General features: G+C 33.1%; 2 protein-coding genes across 3 annotated transcripts; both read left to right on the top strand.

Annotated features, from left to right (window-relative positions):
* Positions 1-7,434: 7,434 nt before the first annotated feature.
* Positions 7,435-14,164, top strand: LOC132714009 (lambda-crystallin homolog). The gene is made up of 6 exons (XM_060696745.1): positions 7,435-7,549; positions 8,349-8,583; positions 8,805-8,966; positions 9,624-9,818; positions 10,984-11,089; positions 13,839-14,164. Exons 1-6 carry the CDS (start codon positions 7,515-7,517, stop codon positions 14,048-14,050), a joined length of 945 nt encoding a protein of 314 aa, XP_060552728.1. The 5' UTR covers positions 7,435-7,514; the 3' UTR covers positions 14,051-14,164.
* A 5,436-nt stretch (positions 14,165-19,600) lies between these two features.
* On the top strand, positions 19,601-23,390 carry LOC132714005 (lambda-crystallin homolog). 2 transcript variants are annotated; one of them, XM_060696741.1, is made up of 6 exons: positions 19,601-19,681; positions 19,931-20,165; positions 20,906-21,067; positions 21,353-21,547; positions 21,777-21,882; positions 23,046-23,390. In XM_060696741.1, the coding sequence occupies exons 1-6, from the start codon at positions 19,647-19,649 to the stop codon at positions 23,255-23,257; spliced, it is 945 nt and encodes a 314-aa protein (XP_060552724.1). In that variant the 5' UTR covers positions 19,601-19,646; the 3' UTR covers positions 23,258-23,390. The 2 variants fall into 2 exon arrangements, with proteins under 2 accessions (XP_060552724.1, XP_060552725.1); XM_060696742.1 differs by lacking the exon at positions 23,046-23,390 and adding an exon at positions 22,295-23,006.
* Positions 23,391-24,361: the final 971 nt, after the last annotated feature.

Genomic DNA, 24,361 nt, shown 5'->3' with positions numbered 1-24,361 from the left:
AACAATTATGCTCAACATGATCAACATGGTAATATAACCAGTGTCATAATTTTACTAAGTGTGAACAGATACCTTATGAGGGGGTCTTTGCTAATAGCAATAACATAATAAGGTGCGTTACACATATAGATTATAAATGATTATATACATGCATAGCTATTTGTTGCTATTAATAATCACGATCATAAAGAAAATAAGAAGTAATATTCTTTCTGGTAAAAACCAATTAATCGTTGAAAAGATTATAAGAATATCTTGTCATCATATGTCTACTAGTTCATTTTCACCTGCTGCATTTCTTGCTTTGACGCCCTTTGATGCTTTGTATCAATGCTTTTCTTGTTTTTTTATGTTAAATATAAATATAAATGGTGATCGTATGCGCTCAGAAACTTACACGCATTACTTACTTCACTTTAATTAAATGCCTTATACCTTTAACTTGCGATAAAAGTTCTCATGCATAAAAAGCGTTAAATTTGATTTCAGTACGCCTCTATAATCTTTTACATCGTATGCACATTTTGCAAATAATTTGCTCCTATTTTTAGATTTTCCTATTGATTAGATCAGAATGCTTTCAAAATGGTTTACCAATCATAAATTGTATAATTATTTTCACTGACTACTTACCATTACCTATTTGTTTTTGTCCCAGCCAGCTATAAGCACGTTAACAACCAGAACATGTAAAAGTAAAGAAGATAACATCACCTAAGTGTAAAAAGTGCAAATTTTCACAAAATTACTTTTTTCCATAATATAAACAAAAACAGTGTTATAAATGTCCTGAAAAAAATTGAAGTCATAGATCTACTGTATTTAGAAAATATGTTTTTTTTTATAAATAAAAGCAAAATTGAACATTTACACTTAAATTTTATTTTAATGCAATAAATGCATTTATTCACATATTTCCACCAATATTTCTGTATTCACATAAAATTAAACTTAGTGCAAGAATGAGACAAGTGCGCATATTTACTTATTGCACCAAAATATTCTCATCTGCATTTGGGTTATGTAGTGCAATAATGTTTGTGACATCACAATTATTTATCATCAGAGACAAGTTATGACATCATCAGAGTCAAATTCATGTAAAATTTATACAATTCATGCTTACATAACATCAGTTTACATTATGTTATGAAAGGATCAACAGTAACCGTTAAAACAGTGATTCTTTAAATAATACTGGAATTGCGATTAAAAGGTAAACATTATCTTAAATTATCTTAAGTAGTATCTGTATTGTTATGGATTCGAGAGCATTTGAAGTTGTATTATTTATAAGAAGACAGATCTATTTAGTAACTACGTTATTTTGGAAACACTGAATTAAACATAAATAATTTATATTGTTTAGACCAAAGGGGATTGTAATGGTGCCTGGACTCTATATTGGGTTTATTTGTGACCAAAACTAGGTCCAGACCCAAAAAAAGACAGGTGACAATCCTTATATATATAGTCTATATATAATGATTGTCACCTGTAATTTTTGGTCTGGACATAGTTTGATCACAAATAACCCCAATATAGAGTCCAGGCACCGTTACAATCCCCTTTGGTTTAGATTAAGATATTTCTTCACTTTAGACATTTATTACTTTTATAAAAAGCTACAAACAATGTTTCAATGCAATTAATGAAAATATTATTATCTAAAATAGACTAAAATAACATTTTATGCAGTCTGACAGGCAAAAAAATATTTTTTTCTATTCCCCATTATGAATGGAAAATAATGTTATTTAAATGTCTTTTTTAAATTTATTCAGCATATAAGTTTTCTTGGATCATGGTTCCATATTTAGTTCCATAGTCTGTTCTACCAACTTTTTTTCAAATTAAGATATTTTTAAGCACAAATTTAGAAAGCATTCACTTTAATAAGTCTCTATTTTTTCAAGATGATAAGGGCCACAACACGTCAATGACATTTAAAGTTTAGTGCTAACGGCAGGCAGTGCACGACAAATTCATTTGCAGCCATTCTTCAATCATATAAAACACCTGTTAGTGAATGGTGTCCAGATATGCTTGATTATATTTTGGAGCAGGATGACCACTTATATACTCTGCATGAAAAACAAGCCAATAGATATCTCATGATAGAAGATCTGAAACATCACTGTGGTGATTTTTATTACTCTTTGCAATTTTGTCAAGTCCAGACTTGTTTAACAATGAGTCTGAAGAAAAACGATAGCCCATATTCTACTTTATAAGAAGCCCTGACGAAAATTCTATCTGAGAGTAACACATGCATTTTTACTATTAGGGGTAACATTACACCAAGTTACAGTACAGCTGTCATATTTGACAAAGAAAATACTTTCTTTTTGATCCACATTCAAGAAATGAAACTGGAATGCCAGGACCAGATGGAACAGCTGTGCTCACTATATATAACAGTATCCCTGCATTATGTCTGTTTATACGACATAGATCTGTCATCTTCAGTTGACAAAAATATTCCTTTTGAAGCTGTAAGTGTTTTTGCCATTCTAGACAACACAGACAGGACTGATCAATTCAGATTTTGATGTTTTTTCCTGATTCAAGAGGGTATGCTGGATGAATCTAGTATATCAAGTGTCAGCAGTGTTTCATCTATTGAAGCAAATTACAGCATGTTAGACTTATCAGAGACTTTTGAGAATTTGAATGACAGTACTTGATTCCATTGAAATAGAGATTTTTAACAAATTTGAAGACATTGAAAATACACCAGAAAATGTAATTCTGAAATCTGTTAGAGATGACACTACACAACAAAGACTAAAAATTAATGAACAGTCTAATGTGACACCTGCTTCACATAGCTCTGTGACCGGTGCAGATCAGACTGACGTGACACATCAGTCTGAACCATCTAGCTCTATTTAGACCATGCTTTGGTACAATATGAAGACACTAAAATTTGACAGTGTATCTAATAAGTACCTAGAGCGTGGCCACACACAGAATGAAAACGATTATGTTCATTTAGCAATTGAACGGGCTTGTAAACATATAACATTGTATATCACATCACAGTGGTGTGCTTGCATTCAAATGGCAAGACGTACAAATCCTTACCATGTTACCGAGAAGGCAAGTACGAATTGTTATGATTTTAAGCATCTAAGTCAAAAGTAAGGAAGTCAAGGATCTTAAATGCGGTGGATGGAAATTTAGACAATTTCATTCCACATTGAGTATCCTGATACTGCTCTCATTCAGTATAATTAATGTTCACTTAAATCTGCAACCAAGTCTGTGGAATAAGGATAAGAATTTGCATGATATTAAACCACTCTTGAGACATGGAAACAGTCCAAAGGTTTCATAGACTAAGTACGAGGACTTGAAAAAGTTGTGTGATCAGAATGTTATTTCACAGGCTTATCACTCATTCTTCAAAAATTTGCCATGTGAATAGCAAGATAAACTTGATAATGTTTCACTGATATATGATGGTACATTGAAATTATTGGTTACAGAACAGAAGTTACATGTACTCTACTTTTCAGCAATGGAAAAACTAAAAATTGCAGTTCAAAAACAAACTACACCGTTGTATTTTTACTGATAACATTGTGGTTTTGCACTGAGGTAACAGCAAAAATACCAATTTCTGAAGTTTCTTGCAGAAATGAATATTTAAAAGAAACATCAATTTACTTCAGTATGTTTAGTATATAAAATTATGCAAACAAAACCATTGCTTAACATTAATGGTTAAAATTAGGATACCTTATTTTAGACAATCAAATAATATATTTTTCCAAGTTAAATAGATGATTTCTGTATAAATGTTAAACACTAAAATGAAGTTGTTAAGTTTATAGATTTTTATTTGTCTGTTTGCTATATAAAGTTCTAAGTGTTATTGCATTTTTGACATATTCATTAATGAATTGTGAATAAAATTTGTTAAATGAAATGTGTTATGGTGTTCACTAAATATTTAATATAAGACATTGTTTATTGCTTCCTTCAGCTAGGTGATGCAGTGACTGTGATCTATAAACTGTCATTTCATTTAACTTGCCTTGTCAGTCTCTATAATATATATTATATAAATTTGCCCCATAACCGTGTGTGTGACATCTTAATCTAAGATAAAGTAAAATATTTTATTAGCAGATGCATGAATAATCATATCACATTTCACTAAAAAATCTATGAAAAAGATTTAAATTTATTTGCTTTAAGAACATATACTAGCTAGTTATCACCAAATCTGCTCCAAAGAACCTACCATCTTACAATTATTACAATATACACCAAAATAATTGCGTTTTCACCAAAAAGCTTGGAAAAAAAAGAATATTCCACAATTATTTTTACCATTTACAGGACAGTTCCACCAGAAACGGGACACACCTGATTGCAATATAAGTTTAAATATATCCTTTCACGAAAGTAAATATCCGTTGAACTCTATAAAAGCCAAAACTTCTAAATATCAATTAAAATATAATAATTATGATTTTTAGAAGCTGTCTGCAAGTGATGCACATATTTTATATATATATTTAAAAATCTTTGTTTTCATGGAATAATGCAATTCCAACAATACCAATTTCCATTGACAAGTTAAAATAATTCAACCAAACAAGCAGAATAAATCACAAGAGAAGGTGAAATAGGCAAAGGCCCATAAATGAAAGGCTCGTAAATGTTGAAAAAAAATAACTGTTTGACAAAGAAATTTTATGTTACATTGTTTAATGATTTAAATAAATGACAAATTATAAGCAAGACAAATATCCACTCTAGATATATCAAGTATAATAACATTGATATTATTAAAAACAAACTGTTAAACTGTTCAGAGCCTCGTAAATAGTTTTGTAAAAATTACGCTTGTAAAATGCAATATTAATGCAAAATTCTTTACAAAATGGTTGCACAAATACTCTTAATCTTCATATTTTATGTTAATTATATATTTCTGTTGGCTTAATACTAGTATTAAATAAGCCATTATTCAATACGTGTCCATGTAGGTTTAACATTATTTGGCAATTTAGACTAAAATGATACCGATTTTGAAGACAAGCAGTTCAATTTTAAATTTGAGAAAATATTAATATTCGTATTATCAAAAAACAGCTAGTTTAAGTACCGGGACATAGTTAAACACGTAGAAATATAAATTTGTAATTTAATTAGCTTTTACATAAACCAATGATTTTGTGAAGTGCCGAATAGTGTGACGTGCATTTACAGGTGTTACGATCGAGAACCGGGTTATTTTCTTACCCACTACCCATCTTAATTTCTCAATATTTTGTAAAATTATGTGAATATGTTTATGTGAATTAAAATTGTTTTTGTTTGGCATCGATCAGATAAAAGGATAAAATCAGGTAAACTGAAAACTTAAAATGCATTGTTACGTGTTCTAACATTTTCCAGAATGATAATTAACCACGATTAAATATATTATTCAAATTTCTTTAGTTTTTATATGAACTATTTCAACAACAGTTAAGATGACCTCTAGATAAAGTTCCACATTAAAAAATAATAATAAAAAAAAAAAAAAAAAAAAAAATATATGTAAATGTCAGGTCCGTAATCGTGAGAGGGAATTCTCAAACAGTCGTTTTTTCCATGCATTGTTATGGGAACTTGGCCACTATAAAGGCATCTTACATGTTTTTGTTAGAAGCCATTTCATACAGTTTTATACTTTTCACCTTAAACTATTTCGGAATTGTCTATGAAATTTTATTATATTTCTATGTAGGGCGATACTCTTTTTGCCCTACGCAGATTGCACATGCGCTAGGAAATACTACTTCCGACCGATTTTGATAGCAACAGACCACTTTGTAAAAAGGTTTATTATATGCAACATAAAGAAAAAATTGGGTGTTGCCACCAAAATAAATGACCATATCTTTAAGACGGGCTTGACTGACTGATAAGGTTTTGCAAACCGGTAAAATGTGAATACGTCATTTTAACGCACCTCATGAATTCATATGAATCAACCGTGTTAAAATGACGTCGTTTTAGAAGGGAAATATGTGCTACGGATGACGTCATTTCGTCTGTAAGTTCATACGCTAATGTAAGAAAATAGTTTTGGATGGAATGACTTATATTTCCATGAACATATATCATATTAACCATTTTTAATATGAAATAATATGGCAAAATATGCGAAAAAAATCTGACATATGGGCGAGTCCCCCTCGGGATGGATATTCCGGTCCGAACCGCAACATATCACATATATTATTACAATCTCCTACGCAGTGATCTCCCCTTATCAGTACAGAGATCTCTGCCATCACAAACATTGGATATTTATATTGTTTAGCTTTTTTATCTATTTTTCATTATTTTGTATACTTTTGATAATTTTTTGATAAAATACAACGGACGCAGGTACAAAAAGTTAAAAAATAAAACAGAAAGAGAAAAATGACGTTAGATTTTCTATGTAACGGTCGATACTGTAGAATCATTATTATTCGTGGGGCACGAATTTTCGTGGTTTTCGTGGGTAGGTCAATCCACGAATTTAAGATTTGACGAAATTTTATCTAACCAAACTTCTAACCACTAGTATTTACATTTGAATTTCGACGTTACGTCATGTGACTTTCATCATCATGTGACGTCTGTGAAGGCAGTGATTACAATTTTGCCAAGGGAGGAAATCAGTGTGAGGAGTTTGATATCATTAATGAGTGAGACTGGAGCACCACACTAAATACCGTATTCCGGTATATACCGAGCAAGGCGCTTGAATAATAAAATGCTAAAATATTGCCTTTTTACCCAAATGGGTCTTATTCATCATTGCACACCGATTTATCTATGATAATGAATGAAAAAAAGTAAAATTCAGCGAAAACAACGATATTTGTCATGATTTCTGCAAGCGTCTAGAGGTATTGCTCCAATCATGTATTGAGTTAAATCATTTATTATTCCGGTATAAGTAAAACTCACGGAAACGCCAGTCTGCTATGCAAGAGAACACTTTGGCAACGTCAACGGCGTCTTGAATTTACATCACGTTGTCACTCTTTCTCAAAATAGCGCTAATGGGATGTATCGCATTTCTAATAGTATACCAGCTGACTCATTTCCGGTATACGTGTTTTCGCCAATCCAAAACGAAACCAGACATTACAAATCGTACTACAATGCGTAGTGAATCAAAAAACTTTTATCCGTGATATTTCCACTTCATTCTTGGGAAAAGTATCAGTATGGCATGGTACCTATCTAGCGCATATTTTACTCGTATACTAAGTAATGTTCCTTTGCCATTATTTTATGTACTTCATATACTAACAAGGATATTCTACTGATTTTCCCCTCAGTAAGACCTCTGTCTTTTTGAAAGATCATCTTTATGTTACCTCTTTCAGGACCTCATTCTTAGATAAATTGCATTCGTGTTGCAGGTTATCTCAAATCAGAAGAGACATGCACTGTCTGTCGTCTTAAATAGTATATAAAAATTGTGCAAAGATCTACGTGTATGAAGAAACATGACTCAGTATAAATCGGTTGCGTTAATTGGCTGGTATGATCATAATGAATTACTAATGTATCATTATAATACATATTGTTTTCTTTGTTTTGTAATTATAGGTTTTTTTTTAAAATTAGATCTAATTATACAGTATGGAAATGATTTGTACTTTAAAATGTTTTGTTTGTTATATTTGATACAATATGCCTGATTTTATATCAATTTTAGCACTTGCGACTGAGACGACTCTTGTTTAAAGGCCCATTATGCTTCAGAAATAGTATCGCTTTTATTTCTCAAAAACTTCTTCTGTTTTCTTTAATTGTTTACTGTTTTTACTGCACGAACTTTCTTTGCATCTTTTGTTGTCTTTTGGAAGTCATTTTTCTTGCCTTGGCGGCCACAGCTGCATGTACAGCGCTATTTTTTTCAGTTGAATTTCATCTAACATGCACTTTATTTCATTCTTTAAACATTATTAAACACATGCTTGACATTTGTAAAGAAATGAAAATATTTGGAATTCTGAGGCATAATGTGCCTGATTATAATAAAATGACCATTTTTTTTTGTTTTACACCGGTTTTGTCGTTTTGATGCGACAAAATTAACCACTCAGGCCTACGGCCTTCGTGGTCAATTTCTACGCATCAAAACTCCAAACCTGTGTTAAAGAGCCGATATACTCCCCTCAGGCCGATATTATTTCTTAAATAAAAATTTACAAAAACTGCAATGATAGTCAAAGAAGAAAAAAACAAAATTAATTGTTAAACATTCTTGTTGGGACAAAAGCGATTAAGATAAATAAACGTCACATTACAATTTTTTTTGTCTTTTACTCGTTTAGTGGTAGAATAGGCCAAAGTTGGGCTATCGTTTTTTCGACAGCAAGGTTCCATGTACGGATTTTTGACAATATGCCTGAAAGATTAGACGATGGTTTAGCGTCCATAAAAAGTAAGATGGGAAAACTTGAAGAGAAAGGGCTTTTACGTGGCAATATTTCTGCCGCGGAAGCTTTCAAATTTATAAAAAGAACTTCTTCTATGGACCAGTGCGTGACAGGTGCATCTTACGTCCAGGTATTTTTCTGAATATTATAGGTCTATAATGTCCTGTATAAAAGAACAAAGAAAAAGAAATTTGATTAAATGAAAAAAAGCATTGTCAAACTGATATATGGTTGAGATCATAAAGGGTCCAGAAATATACAATGTATCGTATAATGCATTATTATCAGCAATAAACTTAAGTGAACGTAAACAAATCTAATTATATATGCTTTTTTTTATAAAACCAACAGGAATGTGTGTTTGAAAATTTCGACTTGAAGAGAAGTGTGTTTGCTGAGGCTGAAAAGTATGCGTCTAAGGATGTTATATTAGCAAGCTCCTCAGGTGATATGTTTCCATCTCGACTTTCGGAGGGAATGAAACTCAAGGACAGAATCATTGTTGCACACCCTGTAAGACCTTTTTACAGTTTGTTATACCCCGTAGTTTCAGCGATAATCTGTCTACCAGACTGATAAAAATTGTTTTCTCCTTGAGAGTTCTAACGTGATTAAAATTAGGAGTCGGAGATTATTATGTGAGCCCATGCCACGTACCTTTGACGTCGATTTTTTGGTAGTACGGCATGCAGAAAATCGCTTGGACTCGCTCGTAAATTCTTTATTTCTTTATTGATTATGACCAAATTAAGTGGAGGTTAAGAGAAAAGTTGTATTTTACTAGTGCATGGCAATAGTTTTTTGATAGATGAATAGTATTGGCCCGAAAACGGAAAAACTATTATTTTCTCGTACTGTTTTTTAACTGTACACACAAATAGTTGTCCCGTTTCCGGGACAAAACTGTTCATCCATCAAATAAATTATTACCATACAACTATGGTATACAACTAAACTTCCATTTTAATTGGTCTTAATTGATAAAGAAATAAAGAACTTCTTGAAATTAAAGACTTAAATCGAGCGGTTTATTAACTATTTCTGCTTGCCGTGCTACTAAAAATGACATGAAAGTTATGTGGTATTGACACACTGCAAACACGTGACATTTTAAAGATATAATGTCACTGATAATTTGTATTTATATTTAAAAACGATTCTACTACACAGCTTAATCCTCCACATCTGGTTCCACTGGTTGAAATCATTGCGGCTCCTTGGACCGACCCAACAGTTGTTACTCAAGCTAGAACTATCCTTGAAGACGCTGGTCAAGTGCCCATCGTTGCAAAGAAGGAGACTGCGGGATTCATTATATGTCGTATTCAACACACGGTTACCGCGGAGTGTTTCAAACTGATACGGGTTCGATAACTTGTGCTGTTTTTTTTCTTTTTACTTTTTTTTCAAAATCAAAATCAGGTCAAACCTCTACATAATAGTCTCTCTTTGCTTCGCATTTTTTATATTGAATGCAAATTAAAACATTAATACAATACTGAAAGTAACATATTTGTCTTTGATGAACTTCAAAACAAACTTACAGATGTGAAGAAATAAGTAAACATATCGACCAGAAAAATCATTGTTATACATGACCAGTTTATATCTTCAATAACACCGCCAAAAGATGAAACTTTTAAGCGAGTGCGTCATTTGTCTTCATGAATGAACATATTCATTAATTTCAAAATAACATACAAACCCACTCACCTGGGGACGTTATAAATTTTCAAAAATTGATAGCCTTTTGTCAAGTATGCAACCGTTTCGCTCGATTGAACCAAGTGTGCAACCTTCCTTATCTGTGAAAAGCTATGGCTAAAACGAGTAACACGGTAAATAAACGAACCACAATGTTTTAAAATAACCAACCTTTTTATTCCAGAAATATTTTTATTTTTACTGAGAATAACGAACTGACTACCTTTTTGAAGGTCATTTCCGTGTTTCATCGAAATTTCAAGTACATTATCTCATTTTAATTTTTTTCACATCATTCTGTATACCTTAGGGCGCTATTCCATTGGTAAATGATCCATGATCGGCGACCGTGATCCGCGTTCGCGACCAATTCTCTCAACAAAGAATACGTTGAGTCTTTCCTTGTCCGTTTGTAATCCGCGACGGCGTGCGTGACGTTTCGCATGATTGGCGACTTTTTTACGGTCGCTGATAGGCATGAATATGTCTCGTCATGACAAGATGCCTCAGACATAAATGCTTTATTTAGTTTGAAAGAAAATTCTGAAAAGCCCAATGAAATAGTGATGGAGAAGCAACAACTGTATGATGCAACGGTGACACATTACAAAAAGCATCTAGTCTTCGGTTGCAATAGGAATGAAAACCTAACTGGAATTTAATGTTTGTTCCTTTTTATTACTACCCTAATTCTTTGATGGTACAAATGATTTTGGTTTTAGGAGGAAACTCTGTTTGCTATACTATAATTTTTGTATTATGGAATAATACTTACCACAGGAATATACTCACTGACATGTTAATAACTTGTTGATTTCTTTTCTAGGATGATGTTATCAGTGTCAATGACCTGGAAAAGCTCATGCCGTATGGACTTGGAATGAGATATGCATTTATGGGTGCTTTGGAAGCATCCCATATTAACACAAACGGTTTGGTTTTAAAATTATTTAAGATGTTGCAACAAACCTTTAAATAAACTATAATTAAATAAACTATAGAAATGGTAGAACATTATTTCATCAACAAATAAAGAAAATCAATGTATAGGACATACAACAGCTTCATGGGAAGGGGGTAGTCATGTGTCCAATAAGTAAAAAGTCAAGTTAGCATTTTCAGAGATTAAAGATCATGCAGATTAAATACAAACGTTTACCCATGACATTTTCTTCTTTAAATAAACCAGTTACCATGGTCTTAATAGGGATCCAACGCCAGGGCATCTTGACAACATGAACCTTGATGTGGAATTTTATAAGGTTCAACTCCAATAATGAAATAAACTTATCAACAATAAATTTGTCAGAAATCAAACTATACAAACGAGTAAAATGTTGTGTTTTAAAACAATGTTTTGGCAAGCATAATATTTGAATTACATGGATAGGTCTCAACATGATTTTACTTACCATTTTAGTGATAAGTCTGTCCGTGTCCTGCCTTGTGCCCTGTCCTGTTTTTGTTTGGGGTTCGCCGCCACTGGTTCCTGTCGCTAGGTCATGTGGGGGTTGCGTTTATTGAACGCCGCCTTTTTTGTTGACATTGTTTTTCATATTTTAAATAACATAATAACACACTAGAAAACAAAAAAAGAGCTACGGTTTTTAGCAAAGATTTGCTAGCATCCTAGTTTCACATGGTTTTCACATAGCAAACAAAGGAGAGACTTGTAAATCAAAGTCAATTTTACAAGACTTTTGTTTGTTTTTGTTTCATTTTACGCAACAGTATTTCAGTCATATAGGCGGGTAGATTCCTAACCATCGTTTCTGGAGAGTTACACCAGTACTAGACTACCTTCCTCCGCGCTAAACTACCTTAGCATCTCCCGAGGATCGAACCCATGCCAGAGAGGTAACTGGATTAGAAGTCATCGACTCTAACCCCTCGACCACGGAGGCGGTAAAATTTTACAAGACAGCTAATTTTCCAAAATATAAATGCAATACTGACAAATAATAGCAACGGTTGGCTATAAAGGATTCATAAGGTATGAATCGCTTAATATAGAAAACAGTAAACTTATAAAGCCTGCTGCCCATAAGTTGTCTTATGTACATTTAGTCTAGAACTATGTAACAAAACATACATTGTATATTTATGACTTTATATAACTGTAAAATCCGAAACATTTTTATTAGTTTCCACCTCATCCTACTTGTTCACTTATTTTCACTCTTTCTCTGTTTTTTCCTCTGAACTGTAATGTCATTATCACTTTTACATTCTTTATTTACCAAGTCATGACCACTGACCTTTCATATTTCAGTCTTTCCAGACCTAATATTTCTTGTATGATCTCTATAATTTCTCGGTTGAACATTTCCATGAAGACAGATGTCGTCATTCATTTAATGCTGCTACGCCATACAGAATTGACTATTCTGGCATGTAAATAGAAAGGCTTCTTTCAACATCTGCATTTTCGTTGGAGAGACAAAGGCACAATGTATCAAAGTTCCTGAGTCAAAGGTGTATCAGAATTCCCAAGCTGTTTTTCTCTCAAGATACTCTCAAGATATAATTCCAGTATGAGACTTGAAAATATACATCAATATTTTCAACACTTAGTGTATTTTCCATCCATCTACGGCTTTAGTTACAGTGTCATTTGTTACGTTTAAAAATGCATTGTGCATATGCTAGCTATAATTTCATTTTAATTTCCCGGTGTTCTACGTGAAGGCGTGGATAATTTTTAACCACTGGTTTCTGTATTGACAGTTCTGTACTGTCTTGTTCTCTTTCTGTTAGAATTTTCTCATTTCAATTTGGACAATGTTCCGTTGGTCATTTTGGCACTTTCCGATTTCTGTCTTGTATTATTTCAATTTCTGTCAGTGGCTTGTAGATATCTAATATTTTATTGTCAATATTTTATGAGCTTTGTTTGATCAACTCGCTCTAGAAAATTTAATTACGACAGACTGCGAGGAGTACATACTTAGGACGTTCTTTAGAAATTCGACTGACTTTCAATATAACGTACGAGTCAACGATTTTTGCTTTCAAAAAGTTGTCTCATATTTTCAGAACAAAATTCCAATGTTTTAAGAAAGTTTGTATGTATTTATGTTTCTTTTAGTTTAAAGTGATTGATACTTTCTTCTGCACCTCTCTTTTTCAACTGTTTGATTGTGCGTTCTAACTGTGGATTTTTTCAAGGCGTTTTTTTCAAAAAGTAAACGTATGTTGGTTTCGTGTTCAGTTGTGCTAAAATATCCTTTGAAGACAACCATCTGCAAAGCTGCTGTGTCACGAAAACATCAAAATTATCCTTTTCGATAGGTAGATAGGAGGGTATTAAAAACAGGAAAAGATCAATGCCGAGATCTTCATTATTGATTTTATATTAAGAATATATCAAAATCAATCTATCACAATTAAATACTGAATCATTGAGATTTTTTTTCAAAACTATGGATGTAATCATGGTAGTGTATCTGAAAAAAAACGTATGGAAAAACTATGGCCCGATGGGCTCGTAAAAATGATACACGCTGATAGGTTACAAGACATGTTCCCCTTTTATAATATCTCCAAAAACGATGCAATGCACCATTGAAGACATTTCAAATGGTGAACATTTTTCTGGAGAACTCTCGATATGTGTAGCTTTAAAATTATTTTCCTTAAAGTATAAATACATTGTTTGACTTTCAAATCAATTTGTTACAGGTATAAAGGATTTTTGTTCAACGTATGGAGAGCAAGTGTACGAATTGCAAAAGGAAGCTGGGCCACCGATCCGTTTGGAAGGACCGCCACTTGAAAAGATCCATCAACATCTTGAGCAACAATTTCCACGGAATAAGGTCGAGCAGCGCCACGAATGGAAGGACCAGAAATTAGCCGAACTTTATAAACTGAAAAACGAAACCGGAAACTAGAAATTGTGACCTTAAAATAAAATATATACGGTCACTTGCATTGTTTTGTATTTATTGGATGACGGATGTCTTTTATGTACCCCAGCTGTTATACGCCAGTATATAAATAAAATCATATGAACTGTAATGGCAATCACTTATTATATGCAAACTATACTCATTTGCATTTAAGATCAACTATAATTATTTGCTTCTTTTGCATTGTTGGCAATTGTTATAATTATAGTAAATTAGTATTAGTATCGTAGTCAAAATACTACTTTGTTTACGTTTTGCTACCTTAATGACACATAACTGCACATTTAGCAATACTTTCTTTAGATGTGAAACACCTGACATACTATAAATCCATTATTAAAACATAATTTAACTCATGTTTGACATTTCTAAAGAATCTAAAATATATGGATTTCTGTGACATTATGTACCTGTGTCTTTTAAACATTTGCACTGCAAAACCATGGACATGTACAGTAAATATGCAATACATTCTAAGGGTGATTACACATTATTCATTAAGAAAAATGGAACCACCAAATAAAAAAAAAGATCAAATGGAATAAACTAAAATTACAAACAAACATAGTTGCAATGTACATGTACATTTATGTCGGAATTCTAACTGCTCTCTTTGAATGTCCGATATTTGTTACGTTTATGCAAAATGAAAAGTAAATAGCAAAAACTGTTAAAAATGTTACAAGTGTATGCAGTTGCACAATTTACCAGGTGAAATACTGAGCTCTTTGCTATCATTGATTTTATGTAAAATGTTTTAATCGGGACATCATTCTATTAAATTAAGTAAAAATAAAAGAATGAAGGTGAACGGGGATATAGTGTAAGTCTTGGCCACGCGACGTTCACCTTTATGCGAGAATATGCAAAAAAAATGTGTTTAAACGAAGGCAAAATTTGACTTAAACTACGGTGGCACAGAGGTGACATGTGGGTGTCTTTTTTTATCTCGTTCCCACGACATAATATCTCGTTCCCACGATATAATTATCTCGTTCCCACGACTTATTATCTCGTTACCACGAGTTAATTATCTCGTTCCCACGAGATAATATCTCGTTCCCACGACTTATTATCTCGTTCCCACGAGATAATATCTCGTTCCCACGAGATAATTATCTGGTGGGAACAAGATAAATTAGCCAATGAAAAGCTTTCAATGTGACAGGAAAAGGTTATTCCCCTTTTTGCGCTTCATTCGTCTTTGTAAAAACGCAACAAAAAGTTACTTCCCTTTTCCTTCTTTTAACCATTTGCTGATTATCAATATCGGGAGTTTCTTTCAAATCAGGTATTGTTAATTTATACTAGAATAGATCTAATTGCATTTGTTTAGTTAGATACAGATACATTTAGCATGCACGTTTGTATAGTCCTCGTAACTCGGGGTTAGGGCCTTCTGGGTTTTTTTTCAGGACGAAAAATATAGAAATTAAGGTGATTCCGCTTTGTCAGCCATGTTTGTTTTCACAAAGTCTGTCCAAAGTGAAAGTAGGCCAAAATTCATATAACAACAAAGCTCTTATTTTAAAATGATGAACCATTTGAAAGTACACTTCCAGGTTTATATTTTAAGGACAATTATAAACAAAAATAAAAATGATAACAATAAGAATATTTACCTTGAATGTGCTACATTTCTGAAGACCAAAAACATTCTGTTGCAAAGTTTTATGCACATTTCATGAATGGCAAAATCCTTTTTTAAGTCTGTTTTAGTGCCTACAAAAGCTATTTTTTGCAGCAAATACAAAAATCTTTCAAAACTTAACTCCAAATAAATCCATATCTCATGTCCTTCTAAGCACATGGCCTCCATTATTTTTTGTAAAAAAGTAGTGCAAGAAAACAATCATCATTTATAGCCTTATGAACTACAATTAAAATGAAAACACAATCAAACTTTAAAATCTAACCTTTTTTATGTGTAACAGTGAAGTGTGTCTGTTTGTCATGTACACAAGAGATAGATAAATTATGTTTTTTTCATGGTACTACTTTTTTACACATGTCATGGTGGCCATGTTTTTTCAAGGTCAGATAAACTACTTTCCTAAGGTTTATATTTTTCAAAGTTTTTTTGTATTTTCTGCAAAAAGTAGCTTTTGTAGGCACTAAAACAGACTTTAAAAAAGATTTTGCCATTCATGAAATGTGCATAAAACTTAGCAACAGAATGTTTTTGGTCTTCAGAAATGTAGCACATTCAAGGTAATTTTTCTTATTGTTATCATTTTTATTTTTGTTTAAAATAGTCTTTAAAACATAGAACTGGATGTGTACTTGCAAATGGCTCATCATATAACAATGTGAGCTTTGTTGTTATATGAATTTTGGCCTACTTTCACTTTGGACCCACATAGTGAAAACAAACATGGCTGACAAAGCAGAATCACCTTAATTAGTGCAATTCCATTAATAATCTGTATTCAAAGGGCCTATTGTTAGTCAATGGTCATTGATAAAATATATTGCACACCAGTGCCAAGCTGTATGGCCGGTCCAGTCGCGCAATGGCACCAATAGATATCCCATTCATACGGTGGCACAGAGGTGACATGTGGGTGTACATTCATCTAGATCTTAGTCACTGAGCACTAACCAAGAAGATAAAAAGCAGAATCAGTGAATCAGTCCCCCTTGTTTATCTCTGGGAGGGTAACGAAGTAGAGTGATCCCAACAGAATAATGACAAAATAATGATCTCCGGTCATAAAATCATAATATTGAAAGGCTACAACTCACTCACGTGAAGCAAAGTGACCCCTTGCAAAGAATTGTGACCCCAAAGAATAACGACCCTACGACCCAATATTGTGGTGTAATTTAAAGAAATGTGACCCATGGTCCGACCAGGGCCCGTATTCATCAAAGTTTAAAGTCTAAGTTTTAGACTTTGACTTCAAAATGCCAATATTTCATTTTACTCTGTCCTTGTTAAAACATATTAGATTACAATGAAACTTTACATGAATGTGCATTCTATGCCTGCAAACAAAAGGGCAAAATTTCTTTATGCAAAATAAATTACAAACAAAGTTATGGCAATTTGATTATTTGCTGTTCTTAAGTCAAAGTCTAAGTTTTAGACTTTAAACGTTGATGAATACGGGCCCAGATGTCTGTGTCACAACACAACTGTCAGAAAACGCACTTGGATCGTTTTCAATCAGCTCGGAAGCAAACACTGACAGTGTTTCCCTTTGATCCTAGTCCTTATTCTTAAGGTTATGGAAATGAGAGCACTGGCCCCTTTTAGATACCGCTATGGCTTAATATAGAAAAAAACCTTCAAACATTCTCTTCTGATGAACCGCTTGGTGGATCCAGGATATTCCTCGTCAAAGTTGATCTGTAGCATGTACGCAAGGTCTGTTCGTAAGTTGGTTCAAATGCGAGCACCTGACCCCTTTAAGGGGACCGCTAGAGCTAAATATAGAAGAGCATCTTGTATTCTTAACAATTTCTTCGCAGTTAAAGAATTTCGCTCCTATCTGTATTCTCATGTCTCGTCGCATTTAAAGTTTTTCTCTCCTGTATGTATTCTCCATCTCTAGTCACATTTAAAGTATCTTTCTCCTGTATGTATTTTCATGTCTCGTCTCAGTTAAAGAATTTCTCTCCTGTATGTATTCTCATGTCTCGTCTCAGTTAAAGAATTTCTCTCCTATATGCATTCTCACGTCTCGCCGCATTTAAAAAATCACTCCTGTATGTATTCTCATGTCACGTCGCAGTTAAAGAATGTCTGTCCTGTTTATATTCTTATGTTTCGTCGCAGTTAAAGATTTTCTCTCCTGTATGTATTCTCATGTCTCATCGCAGTTAAAGAATTTCTCTCCAGTATGTATTTTTCTCTCGTGTATGTATTCACATGTCTCGTCACAGTTAAAAATTTCTCTCGTGTATGTATTCTCATGTCTCGTCGGAGTTAAATAATTTCTCTCCTGTATGTATTCTCACGTCTCGTCGCATTTAAATTATTTCTCTCCTGTATGTATTCTCATGTCTCTTCGCAGTTATAGTATTTCACTCCTATATGTATTCTCACGTCTCGTCGCAGTTAAAGAATATCTCTCCTGAATGTATTCTCATGTCTCGTCGCAGTTAAAGAAGTTCTCTCCTGTATGTATTCTTATGTCTCGTCGAAGTTAAAGAATTTCTCTCCTGTATGTATTCCCATGTCTCGTTGCAGTTAAAGATTTTCTATCCTGTATGTATTCTCATGTCTTGTCGTATTTCAAGTATTTCTCTCCTGTATGTATTCTCATTTCTCGTCGCAGTTAAAGAATTTCTCTCCTGTATGTAATCTCACGTGTCGTGGCATTTAAAGTATTTCTCTCTTGTTTGTATTCTCACGTCACGTCGCATTTAAAGTATTTCTCTACTGTATGTATTCTCATGTTTATAGGCCAACATCGTTGCTATGGGTTTACCTTTAACAAAGTGAATGTTTGGTCGCATAGGGATCATGTGGCTTTGATACTGCTGGATGCTGTGTGATTTCTCCTTTAATTGGGTAGTGCGTTTATGAAGTTCATACAGAAGAGGCTTTTTGTTCATCAAATAACATAAAGGAATATATGATAATGGATACAGAAAAGAAAGTCTTATAAATATGACGTTTGTTGTCATGTCTGTGTCTCAAGTTTTTACATGACATTTTGTTATTTGTGGCTATACATTTATAAAGACGGGTGTGCTATTTTCTTACCCTCGGGATCCATTATACGGAGAATGGTTGCTATGTCGCCTGATCGAACATATAAACCATTTGCCAGACATACGCATAATCCTGTATCCGTGTTGCTGGCCTGAATGTTGGAGTTCATTCTGGACGAAGTCTATAACTGAAGATGGATCAGAGTACGACCTTCGTTGAAGTCCTTCAGACCTTAAAAGTCTATATAAATGTCTTATTGACAATAATATCCCATGTTGTTCTCGCAACACAGTCACTATTTGCCGGTAATTCAATCTTTCATGAAAGTATCTTGATATAAGGTTTCTAATATTAGCCTGATTGTTAAAGTCCATTTTAGCATTTGTTAAAAAAAGGGAAATAACTTTTAATTTTTCCACTATACTGAGTTTTGATTGGCTGAAATTATCTCGTGGGAACGAGATATTATCTCGTGGGAACAAGATAATTAACTCGTGGGAACGAGATATTATCTCGTGGGAACGAGATATTATGTCGTGGGAACGACTTATTATCTCGTGGGAACGAGATATTATGTCGTGGGAACGAGATAATTATCTCGTGGGAACGAGATATTATCTCGTGGGAACGAGATATTATGTCGTGGGAACGACTTATTATCTCGTGGGAACGAGATATTATGTCGTGGGAACGAGATAATTATCTCGTGGGAACGAGATATTATGTCGTGGGAACGACTTATTATCTCGTGGGAACGAGATAATTATCTCGTGGGAACGAGATATTATCTCGTGGGAACGACTTATTAACTCGTGGGAACGAGATAAATAAAGACACCCACATGTCACCTCTGTGCCACCGTATGTTACAGTGCATTATAAATGTCTACACTCGACAGAGATTGTTCAAAGGAGCATGGCACAGGATAAATCATTAGCAATAATCGGCTGGTATGATAATAATTAATATATTGGGAGCTTGGGAGATATGCTAACTGATATGATATTTGATAAATTATAATCTAGGCACAAAACTAATTTATTTTGCGAAAGTTTAAGATGCAATATTTTTATTACAACACATTGTTTCACCATTTTAACATTACACCATCAGTCATCAACAATAATGTGCATTACATTTACGTGAATATTGAGATTTTTGTCTTGACACCCTTTTATGCTTTTCATTAAATATTAAAGTGGTTTGGTGGGCCAAAGTTGGGCTATCGTTTTCTCGACGGCAAAATTCCATGTACGGATTTTCGATAATATGACCGAAAAATTAGAAGATGGGTTGGCGTCCATAAAAAGGAAGATGGAAGAACTCGAAGAGAAAGGATGTTTACGTGGAAGTATGTCAGCTGCGGAAGCTCTCACGTTTATTAAAGCGACGCCTTCTATGGAACAGTGTGTGGCTGGTGCATCTTACGTTCAGGTTAATTTCTCTTTAGTCTATGTTTGATTTCTTTCGAGAAAAAAGTAGAACAACCAATATATATTGTCAATATGCAATTCAAGCTCGTCCCTTCCCCTCCCCTACATACCCACAACTACACACAATGAAATGTAATGCAAAGACTTTACTAATGTGCTAGGTAGAAAAATAGTGATCATCGAAAATCTTTGGATTAGTTTTAACAATAATTTTCAGTTTCCAAATACCATAAAGTAATATAACTCTTAGGCAAAAAAATAATTGAAATTAAAAATGTTATTCTTAATAATTATCCCAAGCGATGCGACATTGTTTATGGTTTATACAATGGAAGGAAAATTTTTCCACAAAATTAAATGTTGAGTATGGACCTTTTTCATATTTTAATGCAAATAACAAGAACTTCTCTGAATTGACTCTACTTGTACAATCAAGAATTTTTTTAGATATTTAGAACCATCTTTAAATATTCCATCTTTCTGAATGGATATGGCATGATAGTATAAAAGAATATAATGACTAATAGGATGCTTTTCAGCACGTGTTTAAGAACTTTATTATATCTTGCTTTACATGTTTCATAAGCTAAAACAATTTATATTTTTGCATACCATTCATACTAACACTGTAATTGTAAGGTACACAGTGATGCTCACCTTTGAACCTATGATGGGGTTAGTAAATGTACAAGTAAAAACAAAATGAAAACAATCTTTAGTTTTTTTTTTCAACATTGACAGGAATGTGTGTTTGAAAACATCAAGTTAAAGAGAAGTGTGTTTGAAGACGCTGAAAAGTATGCGTCTAAGGATGTTATATTAGCAAGCTCAACCGGGAATATTTTTCCATCTCGACTTTCGGAGGGAATGAAACTCAAGGACAGAATTATTGTCTCACATCCTGTAAGATTTTATTGTTAACAATTTGATACGCACCTTTATAAAATTGCTAAGAATTCAATAATTTGCATCTACAAGATTGAAAAGAATGATCAACCATAAGAATGTTATATCTATCAACATAAATGAAAAATAGAATATATCTTACTAATTAAATCCATGACAAAAAAGCTCCCCTGTTCAAGTTTGACAGAATGGTCAATAAGTTCACGAACATTTTAAATAATAGTGTTTCATCAGAATTATAGTTTATTTTCATCAATATAACAACGCAATGCTAATACTCAGATTAACCCGCCACATCTGGTACCACTAGTTGAAATCATTGCAGCTCCTTGGACCGATCCAACAGTTGTAACTCAAGCTAGAACTATACTTGAAGACGCTGGTCAAGTGCCGATCGTTGCAAAGAAGGAGACTGCGGGATTCATTATGTGCCGCATTCAGCATACGATTACTGCGGAATGTTTCAAACTTATACGGGTTCGATTAACTTATGTATTTATTCAAATTGTATCAATTATCAATTTTTGATGCATATTTATATTTCGTAATCAATGCAGACCACTTTATTAACATTGGCGAAACAAAATTGAAGATCAATTCTATACGTACATGCAACTTTTCCTCCTCAGTTGTTTGATTAAAAAGACGACATTAACTGTTTCCATTTTAAGGTTACTTTGTTGTTTTCTTGAATTTAATTTTTTAGGATGATGTTATCAGTGTAGCTGACTTGGACAAGCTTATTCCACATGGACTTGGGTTGAGATATGCATTCATGGGTGCCCTAGAAACATGCTACCTTAATGCAAACGGTTTATTTTCAACATTATTCTAAAAGTCATTAACAGCTTTCTAAGCACATTAACAGAAAAATAATACTAGTATTATTAATCAATTAAGCAAAAGTAAAAGAATATTAATCAGAAGAAAATGCATGCCGTCAGACCAAGACTACATGGATTGCAAGATTGTTTGCCCACTAATGTCACAGCAATACGTTTTTTTCATACCATATACAAACGATTCTTTAAAACAAAATTGCGTGTAAATGTTTCGCGCTTGCGGGTAACATTTTAGAATAGCTACCATTGATGGCTCCGGAAAGGCAATGCAAGATCTAGTAAAATTACCTCCATTAAAATTTGAAAATTAGTGTAACGTAAGTTGAAGGCTATTATAATTTCATTATGTATAATTAAACTTTAATTGTTTTATTGTTTTTAGGTTACCTGAGCACAACATGCTCATGGTGGGCTCTTGCGATCATAACTTGTCCGTAGAGCGTCCACAGCAATTTGTATGAACAATATTTATTTACTATTTTTGGATGGGTTTCTAGCACACAAACTAAACAAGACCCGAAGGATGGTTTATATATCTATTATATGTGTTGTATTCAAGTATCAACTCACATATGATATCTACAAGTAAACTTCTATAGAGTATTTGATAACAGAGGCTTGGCTTTGTCTATATTATATGCTTACCTACTACACCGAACAAACTTCGACAAGAATAATCCGTCATATTTGTTCAAACGGACATCTACCATGACTGTTCAAATAATGGTACCAGGTCAAAACTCGCCCTGCCTCAGGTGGCAATAATATCATTTTAGATATTTGGTGTAGAGATCGGTCATTACAGATAAATGTCTCTTTCGTATTTTGAGTTCAATTGGCATTGACCCTTAATGTTTGTCCGATCCTTTACCAGATAATGCTTCTCCCTACAGTGTGAATGTTGGTTATGAATAGTAGATGATCTTTAATGATTTTGAGGTCAGTATGACAAAGGTAATGGTAACTGTTACTTTGACCACTCAAAGCTTGTGAGAGTTAGGGGGTCATCAATGTTAAATAGACTTACATAGGCACAACATGACCTCGTTATAGTTTAAATGTGCTCCAATAACATTCTGTTAGCTCATATCCCTATTTTTCGTTTTTGCTGTACACTTCCTATTTTGTTTCAGGAATGAAGGATTTTTGTTCAATGTATGCAGATCCATTGTATGAACTTCAAAAGCAATCTGGGCCTCCAATCATGTTTGAAGGATCGCCACTTGAAAAGATTCAGGAAGAACTCGAACAACAAATTCCACTAGATAAAATCGAGCAGCGCCGTGAATGGAGGGACCGGAAACTAGCAGAACTTTATAAATTAAAGAACAAAGCCGAAAACTAAAGATTTTAATCTTAATATATATTTATATAAGGTTGCTGGCAATGTTTTGTGTTTATTGAATGACGGTTGTCTTGTCTCGTATGTACCTCAACTGTTATACGCCAGTATATAAATAAAATCATATGAACTGTGATGACAATCTCTTATCTATATTGGGATTTGAAAGAAAAATCGCCTATCAATTTATGTTTTTAAGAGTTTAAAGGCCCATTATGCCTCAGAAATTTTATCATTTTTATTTCACAAATACTTTCAATTTTTGGTATCCAAACAATACTCTTTTGCCATATAGATCAACAATGTTTTCTTCTTTTGCATTGTTGACAATTGTTAAAATTTAAATGAATTAAAGTGAATTAGTATTTAGTATCGAAGTCAAAATCCTACTTTGTTTACATAAGACATTACTGCACACAATTAGCAATACTGTCTTCAGCTGTGAAACATCTTACATACTTTAAATCTATTATTAAAACATTATTAAACTCATGTTTGACATTTCCAAAGAATCTTATGAATATGGATTTCTGTGGCATTATGTGCCTTTTAAACATTCGCACTCCAAAACCATTGACATTTACAGTAAATAGGCAACATATTTTAAGAGTGATTATACATTATTCATTTAGGAAAAATGTAACCACCAAATAAGAAAAGATCAAAAAGCATAAACTAAAATTACAACAAACATAACAGTTGCAATGTACATTTATGTCGGAAATCTAACTTCTCTCATTGAATGCCCGATATGCAAAGTGTCAAGTAAATAGCAAAAACTGTTAAAATGCTTTGTAAAGTGTATGAAGTTGCATATTTCCCCAGGTGAAAAACTGTGTTCTTTCCTATAACATGTTTTAATCGGGACATCATTCTATAATTTTAAAAAAAAGTTTAAAAAAAGTATGAAAGGATACAATAATTATATGCGTGAACATGCAAACAATATTTGTGTTTCAGTAAATGCAACAACAATGATCAGAAATGTAGGATTTTTTTTCTACAAAATGTTAAGAATTTACGTTAAGTTCGGTATCTTTTCTACGTGGGCTGTTCAATCTATCAATCAATCAATCAATCAATCAATCAATCAATCAATCAATGACT

This window comes from Ruditapes philippinarum, unplaced genomic scaffold, assembly GCF_026571515.1.
Source record: "Ruditapes philippinarum isolate M1 unplaced genomic scaffold, ASM2657151v2 ctg3458_1_1_1_1, whole genome shotgun sequence".
Classification (NCBI taxonomy): Eukaryota; Metazoa; Mollusca; class Bivalvia; order Venerida; family Veneridae; genus Ruditapes; species Ruditapes philippinarum.
Note: the sequence above shows the minus strand (reverse complement) of the source record. Positions and strands in the feature narration are given on the sequence as shown.

What these genes read in the sequence shown, in the direction of transcription:
- LOC132714009 (XM_060696745.1), top strand. Translation starts at nt 7,515, where the DNA reads ATGACTCAGTATAAATCGGTTGCGTTAATTGGCTG. An exon ending in TCGGTTGCGTTAATTGGCTG is followed by an intron (nt 7,550 to 8,348) that starts GTATGATCATAA and finishes TTACTCGTTTAG; the next exon opens with TGGTAGAATAGGCCAAAGTT. An exon ending in AGTGTTTCAAACTGATACGG is followed by an intron (nt 9,819 to 10,983) that starts GTTCGATAACTT and finishes TTTCTTTTCTAG; the next exon opens with GATGATGTTATCAGTGTCAA.
- LOC132714005 (XM_060696741.1), top strand. Translation starts at nt 19,647, where the DNA reads ATGGCACAGGATAAATCATTAGCAATAATCGGCTG. An exon ending in GAATTATTGTCTCACATCCT is followed by an intron (nt 21,068 to 21,352) that starts GTAAGATTTTAT and finishes GCTAATACTCAG; the next exon opens with ATTAACCCGCCACATCTGGT. An exon ending in ATGCTACCTTAATGCAAACG is followed by an intron (nt 21,883 to 23,045) that starts GTTTATTTTCAA and finishes ATTTTGTTTCAG; the next exon opens with GAATGAAGGATTTTTGTTCA.